Source organism: Aethalodelphis obliquidens, unplaced genomic scaffold (assembly GCF_003676395.1).
Source record: "Aethalodelphis obliquidens isolate GAN/ISIS:26980383/991018 unplaced genomic scaffold, ASM367639v1 scaffold32, whole genome shotgun sequence".
NCBI classification, from domain to species: Eukaryota; Metazoa; Chordata; class Mammalia; order Artiodactyla; family Delphinidae; genus Aethalodelphis; species Aethalodelphis obliquidens.
In genome coordinates, this window is record NW_020837976.1 from 291,091 (window position 1) to 300,178 (window position 9,088).

Sequence of the window (9,088 nt, forward strand, 5' to 3'; positions counted from 1 at the left end):
AGACAGTTGTTTATAGATCTCTAAACATATTTTTAAACCTCCAAAGTTAAGTCATTTTTATACAGAATTTTATGGAGACCAATTTAGTGTGCAGAGTTACTTACAAAATAACAATGTTAGATTTCTATTTCAAAGGTGTAACTAATACCCAGTTACTATCTCCCACCACTGGATAGCAACTTTCTGAGTACTGAGCAATGTATTTACACACTAGGGGATGGAAATTAATCTAAATTGAGCATCCTATAAAGGTTCCAATATCTTCACCTATTTATGAGCTTAGTATCTTCTTAGGCATCTCCATCTAAGTAGCTACTTTAAATTTTTAGTCGAATTCAGTAACCCATCAAGCAGATATTAAAATACAATTTATGAAAATACATGGATGATTAGATAGATATTCCAGACATGAAAAATCTTATGGTTGCTAAAGAAAATACTTTAAGAGATTTTAAAGTAGTTATTTCCTGAATGTCTTTTTTCCCCACACATTAGACGAAGTTGCATTGTTTATAAAAATTTATTCATACAAATTTTACACACTTTATATAACAGTTATCAAAGTCCTAATTATAGATATCATGTGTGTAATAATACTCGGGTAAGATGTTTTTATAATCAGTTGCACATAAAATAAGAGCTTCAAGACTAACATCTATCTAAATTATCACTATATCATAAATCTGCTCCAGGTTATTAGTAAGGCTCTTGGCATTTCTAAAAAATATACAAAAGATTAAACTGGGTGATCACTGTAAATGCTTGCAACTAGCCACGGGAACACTAAATTAGACTTCGTAAAAAAAAGGTTAACTAGAGCCCTATTTCACCACTAACAGCTGACACAAATACAGAAAACTGCCCATTATCCAAGAAACAAATAATTAAGACTAAAATGCAAGCCGATGTGTTGCAGCATTGTAGGGCCACTTAATAGCCATCTGTGATTCGTGGCGATTTAAAAGGCGAAGAAAGGCACTAAAGCTGCAAACTGCATCCCGTGTCACATTGCCTGAGGAGACTGCAGAATTAAAGAAAGATTGATTCTGTACACAGGACTCAGGCATAGATCGAATGCCTCTGTGCTTTCACTGTTTGCAATGTGATCTCCTGGCAGCATCCATCCTGCCTGGGAATGCAAATCCAAGTCAGTTTTCTTTGATTTATGACTTCATACTGATCAAATCCGTAAAGGAAAAGGAAAGGTCCTTTAAACTTTACAAGCTAATGTTTAATCTTTTCTTGTTTTGTTTTGTTTTTTTCAAAAGAACTTGGGCCTGAAATCTGGGAGTTTGGCTGGCTGGTTTGCCTGTTGTTGCTTGAGCTGGTTGCTGGGTGAAGGTTCTTTTGTTTATTGAGATTACTTGACAGGTTCAAGAAATTGATAGGAAACAGACAGACATGCTTTCTGTAGCCAAGAAAGAATACAAGGGGACATTCTCAGGGCCTGTTGGAGCTTGCTTACCTCACTCTTGACCACAAATATAAGATAGTACTCATACATATGAAGATGAGATTTAAATGATTTGTCAGTTAGTACAACTGACCAACATGTGAACACTACACATTCTAATATGACAAAGGTTGGTTTTATGAAATAAATTTTACTAAGCAATAAGCCATAATGTAGAAAAATACATTTTACCTACAAACTCAATCAACAAGAAACAAAAGATTCATATTTAGTGCATAATTACTTAGTGGTAACTACACAAGGGTTCCTATACTTTACAATAAGTGCTAGCATCAAACAACAAAAATATTAAGAAGCATTACAAATTTAAGAGAAGTGAATGAAAAATGGTAAACAGTACTTTAAAAACTGGTGCGAGAGGGTGGGAAAGAAGTCTTCAGAAAACCACGAAAGAAAAGGGTGGCTCCTACAGAGCAAGGTTCAAAGGGGAGGATCCTGGCCATTTCACAAGATGAGAAGCATGGACAGCACTGGAGAAAAACACATTGTACTTTGCATCCATTTCCAATACCCAGCACCCAAAGTCAGGCAGGCAGGGGACTACGGTGGGACTCGGCTTATGCCCAGCTCTCAGGCCTGAGGCAGCCCCCAGCCAGTCCCTCTCCAGGAGGGTCCTCCTCCTACTGCCTTACGCTCTGCCTTTTCCAATATTCCTACATTTCCTTCACTTTGTTCCAATTGCCCTAACCTTGGAATATTGGGGTCCCTGGAAGTACAGAAAAGGGAGCTTCCTATTCAAGTCTCCCTTCTCTGTAGAGTCCAATTCCTCCCCCAGGGAGTGGTATGAATCCTGGGGAGAAGCGCAATTTGGATCCAGCTGTTGTTTTATCAGGAGAATTTCCTTCTGGGGTGAGTCTGAAGAGAAACAAATACACATGAAAATAGAATCCAAGAAAGCAGAAGTATTGGAATTGCCTCCCAGCGAGGGGGACAGTGGCTAGTTGAGTCCAGCTGGGATTGAAGCAGCCTGCCCCAAAGACTCACTGGGAAAGAGTGCCCTCCAGCAATTCTCCCAAATCATTACTCAAAATCTCCCTGGAGCAGGGCATCACTGTTTATGTACAGTAGCAAATGGTCGGTATTAATATCTTCAGGCCTGTAGTGGATAAAAATACTGTCCTTTTAATTCCAGTTTACAAAAATAGGAGTAATATTCAAAACAATGATTGTCTATTTTTCTATTTATTTTATATAAAAACAAACAGCTCAGGCGAATTTTCAATCCTTGTGCACACTTTGAACTGCTTTCAATTATACTTTTATATATATATTCTTAATATAAATTTGTAATATATATATATATATCAATATCAATAATTGGTCCACAAAGTATATCTGTGCATTCTCTAGTGCTTTGTAAAAAGAAAAACAATATTATTATCAAAATATTCATTTAATGGCTTTACTTCATACATAAATACATGTTTGGACAGAACACAAGAGCGATGACTGTTCAGTCAGTTGGGAAAATGACTTTTCAGTGTGTCAGGGTTGTATACACAGGGTAGCTGGTAACTCATCGCTACAAATACGCTATTCGCCGTCCTTTGTTTTTAACCCTTTGTTTATACCTTTTCCCTAGGACGGCCGCCAAGTATTTCTTAACAGCCATTTGTTTCCGGTAGCGGCTGTAGCTGTCCGTGAAGATTCCGTCCGAGTGGCGCTTGGAGAGCGGCTCCGAGTCGTCGTCCGCGCCTCCGCCCAGGTTCCCACTGCAAGGAAAGAGGTCGGGAAGAGGGTGGCGGGGCGGGAGACACAGGTTGAATAGTTGCTGGAGGCAGACGGGCCCCACCCCAAGCGGGAGTCTTCAGGGAGGACGCCGGCTCTCAACGCCCACCGCGCCGCCTTGCTCGGCCAGAGAGCTGCCGGAGGGAGGGCTGCGATGGGAACCCTCACTCCTCCCTCCCCATCGACTATCTTGGGGCACTAAGTCCTTACAGAATGGGCCCCAGATGAGGTCCGGGCCAAAGGCAAGCGACTTAAGGCCAACCTCTCTCCAAACGCTGCCTGCTGAGATTTGAATATCCATGCTTTTGCGCTCAATCGTCCTGACCGTTCCTGGCACACCCCCACCCAACCCCACGTACAGAGAAAATAACCGAAGAGCCCTAAATTTCAAGTTGGCTGCTGCCGTGGAGTTTACATCGATCCCGCAATTCCTAGTCAGACATGAACACTCCTCTCCTGCGCGCTAAAGTGAAAAACGTGATAATAATATAAGTCGACAGGCTGTAGGCAATATTTTTCATCGCATTAATTATTAATTGCGGAAAATGTAATCTTTTGTCCCATGGGCTTTATTAAAATGTTGCCTTCTGCTGAGAGATGCTCCACGCAAGCCCTGTGCTCTGGGTTTGTCTGGCACCAGCAAAAACTGTTTCCTTAAGGGTCCAAATCTGAGGATTTGTTTGTTTCGAACTGAATTTACAGTGAAAGAAAAATGAGGAAAGAAAAAGTCATGCTTAGAGGATATCCTAGCCAATCGTCCCACGAAGCTTGAAGGTTTTGAAGGCCTGGGGTGGGGGAGGGGGGATTTTCTTTTTTTCAATTATTCAAAACGGATCAGATTCCCCGGGTTTCCTGCCTTCTCCCTTCCTCGCCCAGTTCCCGAGCTCTCTGGCCAAACTTAAGTCGCGGTCTCCGAACCTTAGTCTGCCTCCGGGAGCTGGCCCGGCAGACCCTGCGGCGCAGACGCACCCTCGGCCCCACGTGCACGCACGGACGTAGAAGCTGCGCCGCCCGCCCAGCGCGCATTGGCACAGATACCCACCCCGGCGCTCGCGGGGGCGCGCCATTACGCGCGGGTTAACTCTTTCGCAAACTCTTACCCCACGCCCTTGGCCGTGAGCGTCTGCAGGTATTTCCTGGCGGACAGCTGGTCCAGCACTTTGCGGTAGGCCTTGTTAAGGACCCCGTGGGCGAAATCTCTAACAAGGAGGCAAAGTGCGCGCCTGGGGTCACTGACTGTCCCCAAGTGGCAGCCCCAGGTCCCCAGCTGGGCACGCACGCCCCCCGGTGCTCCGGGAGGCTGCCGGGGAAAACCCCAGAGGCAAGGCACTCGGGGATGACTCTTGGGATGTTCCCGTGAGTGCCAGGAACCGGAGTTCGTCCTGCCCTCCGGGGACCGCAGGTGTGGAGCCCGGCCTGGGCGCGCACTCACTGCCACTCCTTGGGCCACGGACCTTTCGTCCCCACGCGGCCCTCATGTCCACACAAACCGGCCCGCTACTAACTTTCTCTCGCTCTCGTGGGAACCATCCCGGGAGAGGAGAGGCTTGAGGGCTTTTATGAAAAAGAACCTACTCGATGGGCCACCCCCTGCCCCTTTCTCCCTCCCAGTCCTAGGCCGGCGCAGGGCCGTGCGGTGGTACCTTTCCTCCGCCGGGTAGTAGAGCGCGTAGGCGTCGCGCAGCGCGGAGGCGGGGCTCCCCACGCCAGGTGGATCCGAGTCATAGAAGTCCTGCAGCGGGTTTCCGTCCTCGTCGTACGCCTCGTCCTCCGGCCTGCAGCGGTAGTCGGGGGCACGAGGAGTGGTCACTACAGGTCCCTCCTCGGCTCTGCGAGGACCCAAAGATCGCTAGGGGCTCTCACGATTTTCCTTCTTCCTAAAGGCGCCCCTTGGAGAATTGCCTCTTCTTCTAGGACAGGGGTGCGGGTAGAAGTAGGAGGAGAAAACTCCACCCAACAGAAATTCCCACCCCTCATCTCGCGGGTGCAGGGTCGCCCTGCCCGGGCCGCGGCCTCAACGAGCACTGGGAAGCCGAGGCGTCTGCGCCGACTTAGCACACCTGGCCACGGAGGAGGACCGCTCCGCTCCCGGCCTGGCGCTTGAGCCTCCGTCCACAAGCAGCGGCGGGCAGAGATGAGAAGGGCTCTAGGAGAGAGACGCTGGCCACGCGAAGACCGGATGGGGGAGGCCGGGAGCCAGAGAGGGTGGATGGCTGGGGAGTCCGGCGGCCAACGCCAGCAGCCACCCCCACCCAGCCTCCGAGCCCAGGGGAGTCCTTCCCCGCGCAGATGTAGGTCACGGAGAACCTCCGGCTTCTATTTTGGGCGGGAGAGGATCTGGCAGGAACATGAGTAATAGATGCCCCTAAACTTAGCCTGTTTGGCAGCGGCTCATTCTGTGGCATGTCCGCGCCCTCCGGTACCTCTTGCCCGGAGAAAGTATCAGGCACACGGGACTTTGAAAATAGCTGGGGGTGTAATAAGGCTTTTAAGTCCAGTGAGTAGATAGTTCGCGCTAATATGTTAGCGGTGGCGGGGCGGCGGGACAGCATCTCAACCCAGAGGCAAAGGGAGAGGGTCAAAGGGTCAACAGGGGACCGAGAGACAACAATCTCGCAGTCGCCCTTACCTACCAACTCAATCCTTGATACAGGACGGGAGAGATGGGTTAGTATACACAACCCACTCGCTTTCGGCCGCTGGAGAGACTAGGAAAGCGGCCAAGGCAAGTAGCGCGCTTTAGGAGGGGTTAGCCATACTTCGTTACTTCGCTCGCCTTTCCTCCATCCCTGGAGAGGTAGGGGCAAGGCATTGCTGCGCTCGCCCCACACCCAGCCTTTCCTCGGCGACGCGCCTGTCTGCCCTGGCCCGGCTGCTCGGAGTCTCCTGGTCTTTCTCGGCACTTCCACCCCGTACCCCGTGCCCAGATGCTGGAATCCTAACACCGAAGCCAGAACCCAAATCAATGGTCAGCGACCCCTAAGGAGATCATTCTTGGGCGCGGCTCGGAGGAGCAGCTTTGCGGTCAGAACGCGCGCTCCTCGCCGCCGGGAGCCTGGTGCACAGCGGAGTGCCGATGCTGCGCTGCGAGCTTCCACTCTCCCGCTGACAGGCCCGGGACTCTGGGGCTGCGGCGGGGAACCCGGGCAGCGCCGACCGATTAGAAACCCGGAATTGGGGGTGGGTGGGGGAAGCCAGGGTTACTCCTGCCTGGGGTGGGTAGGGCTGCCTTCCCAGTACTGCCTGCCAGTTTGTTTTCTGTTGCTCCTTTGCATCCATTTCATCTATTTCCCCCTCCCTCATCTTTGTTTTCCTTCTCTCAAATAGCTTCTTCTTAACTCTACCCGGCCAACACTCCCTCTCCCCAAGACTCAAAATGCAGTTGGAAAACCTATCACTTGAGAGGAAGCTCTTCCAGTAGAAAGAATTCTAATTGAGGTGAGGAGAGAGAGGGAGACCCCGCCCCGATAGTCCCGAACAAGCTGTAACAAAGCAAAGTCCACAGGAGCTTCACTCTCAACCCCCTCCAAACTGGCTCCGGGAGCCAAAGTTCTCCTAACTCAAGCTAAGAATAGGGCCCGGCCCTGCCCCCCTCCCGTGGGAGGGGTTGGGGGAGGGGAGGTTTCACCAGCCCGCCGAAGTGCGCTCGGTCCACCCAGGCGCCTCGGCTGTGGCGGGCTGGGGGAGGGGGGCCGAGGCCCAGCGGAGTCTGCCGGGATCCTCCCGCTGAGCCACGGCCACTGACCCGCGGCCGGACCCAGGCTGGTGGCGGTGCAGTGGGGCCGCATGGGGAGGTGGTGGTAAGCCTGACCGGTCGTAGCCTGACCAAGGAACTGCAGGAGGGCGACCACGAGGAGGTGTCAGGGGAAGGGAAGCCCCGGCCTCAGCTCAGCTAGGGCAGCCAGCACCTACCTGATCCCAGGAAACCGGAGTCCGGCGGCGGCAGGTGAGCAATAGACGCTGCTGTGCATTATTATCCCGTAGACCAGCAGGGCCAGCCTCACTCCGCTACACATGGTCATTCTGCGCAGGACGCGAAAGAGAGCACACAGCAGTCAGAACGCCACTGGCCTTCCACCCTCCGACCCCTAGAAACTCCCTGAACTGAGGGAGGGACGGCGCTCACCTCTGACTCCCAGTATTGAATACGGCTTAATGACAGCCGGCGCGCCCCCGCCACTTCCTTCTCGCTATAGTTAGAAAGTATATGTATATACCCAACGCCCAATAACTCGCCAGATCTGGTACGAAGGAAAGCTAACTCGTACCCTGATGCTGGCGAAAGAATTAGCAGTCAGGTGAGTTGTTTGGTTTGGTAAGATTTTTTTCCCCTTACCATTCAACTCCTACCGCTGCCAGCAGAGGGTTTGCTGCCAAGTAGGACGGCGGGCAAAGGGCTTCTCCAAGTTTCTGCTCTGGAGTCACAACCCAAGAGGCATCACCGTCTGGCGTTAGTGTCTGAGCAGAAGCCGCAGCAACGAGCAGGAGCAGCAGGAGGAGCTGAAGGACTTGTTTGCTGAGGCCGGTATTCTGTTCAAAAGTTTGTGGACGCTCAGGACTAGGAGGGAGCGTGACACCGAGAGAAGGGGGCGAGGAGAGAGATGTAGAAGGAAGAAGGAGGGGGCGACGAGTTAAGAGGGGTGGGGGACAAAGTGGCCTTAAGTTCACGGAGAGAAAGAAGTGATAAGGAAAGAGGGAAAGTCTTAGAAGGAGACGAAGGAAAGAGAGAGGGCCCCAGCGCAGCCGGCGTCTGTGGGAGCCACTCGATCAGGCAGCTGCGCGAGTCGGCAGCGCCTTCTCTGCTCAGAAGTCCCTCTGGCTGCGTCTGAAGCTGCGGCTTCTGCTGCTGCTGCCGGTGGTTACAGAGGTGACCGGCCCTCTGCTCCTGTTTATATGTGCAGTTAGCAGAAATCAATCCGAACGTGGCTTTGGAAGAGACTTCTTTGTCAACATCTGTCTGCCTATGGCCTTTAAGTACAGAATATTTTGTTGCACTGTTGCACTCCGATTTTTATTCATGGAATGACTTCCTTTTTTTTTTTTTTTCCAGTCACGTAATGATCGGGTATCAGAAAAAGACGTCAGCATCCTAGTCCCTCAAGGAACATATTAACTATTCTGTGCCGTCCTCTTGGATAAGATCCGGAGTCATCGACTTCTCATAAACACCTTTAACTCAAACAGTACAATTTTAAAGAAGTTTAATTGTTTTGATTGTTTTCAATTTTACCCACTTCTCAAGGATGGGTAAAGAATTCATAGAATTTTGAGAATGGTGAAAATCATGTTTTTAACTATGTCCCTCTTATTTCTTTTTGCTTTTTCATCAAGCCCCAGCAATCAGAGCTCTGAGCTCTGGAATTAAGCACCATCAAGCCCTCCTATTAATAAATTTAATTTAGATCTCCTAATTTCTTGCGTATGTTCTTTTAGATAGACAATTAAATGTGGAAGTCGTTTTGTTTTTAAAGGGAAGTCTTGGAGGATTTTCAGTAAATCGCTAATGAGTCTGGCTGTCGTTGACAGTCTGGCTCTGAGTAGAATTGATTAGAGTTAAAGCCGCGTCCGGAGCTCGGCCTGTGGAGCTGTCCAGGCTTGGAGTGCTGAACTGTTTGGTCGCAGATGCTGCAAACACTGAGAATTGCCACTAGTTTAATTTTTCACCAGAGCCTCTGAAGATTTGGTAGTGGTGCCCTTAATGTGGCGATTCATCGTCCAAGTTCCCCCGTTGTTCAGATATGTTCCTCCCTTGCAGTGTCCACGAATGCCCTTAATGGTGAGAACTGTCCAACCCTTGCCCCTGCCCTTCTGAGTAAAGAGCATTCTATGTCTCCCCTTAGTCCTGGTTTTTGGATCTCTAGATGACCTATTTGGACGCCTTCACAC

The 9,088-nt window shown here is 50.0% G+C and overlaps 1 protein-coding gene across 2 annotated transcripts; it reads right to left on the reverse strand.

Annotated features, from left to right (window-relative positions):
* Positions 1-501: 501 nt before the first annotated feature.
* On the reverse strand, positions 502-8,275 carry ADCYAP1 (adenylate cyclase activating polypeptide 1). 2 transcript variants are annotated; one of them, XM_027127542.1, is made up of 5 exons: positions 7,539-7,662; positions 7,115-7,225; positions 4,846-4,977; positions 4,303-4,401; positions 502-3,186 (listed from the first exon to the last, which is right to left on the reverse strand). In XM_027127542.1, the coding sequence occupies exons 2-5, from the start codon at positions 7,222-7,224 to the stop codon at positions 2,997-2,999; spliced, it is 531 nt and encodes a 176-aa protein (XP_026983343.1). In that variant the 5' UTR covers position 7,225; positions 7,539-7,662; the 3' UTR covers positions 502-2,996. The 2 variants fall into 2 exon arrangements, with proteins under 2 accessions (XP_026983343.1, XP_026983342.1); XM_027127541.1 differs by having other exon boundaries at positions 1,517-3,186; positions 7,553-8,275.
* Between the last annotated feature and the right edge of the window lie 813 nt (positions 8,276-9,088).

Coding starts and splice junctions, on each gene's coding strand:
- ADCYAP1 (XM_027127542.1), bottom strand. CDS start 7,224: ATGACCATGTGTAGCGGAGTGAGGCTGGCCCTGCTGGTCTACGGGATA. Junction 4,978..7,114: donor CTCCGGTTTCCTGGGATCAG/GTAGGTGCTGGC, acceptor CTACCGCTGCAG/GCCGGAGGACGAGGCGTACG. Junction 4,402..4,845: donor TACTACCCGGCGGAGGAAAG/GTACCACCGCAC, acceptor CCTCCTTGTTAG/AGATTTCGCCCACGGGGTCC.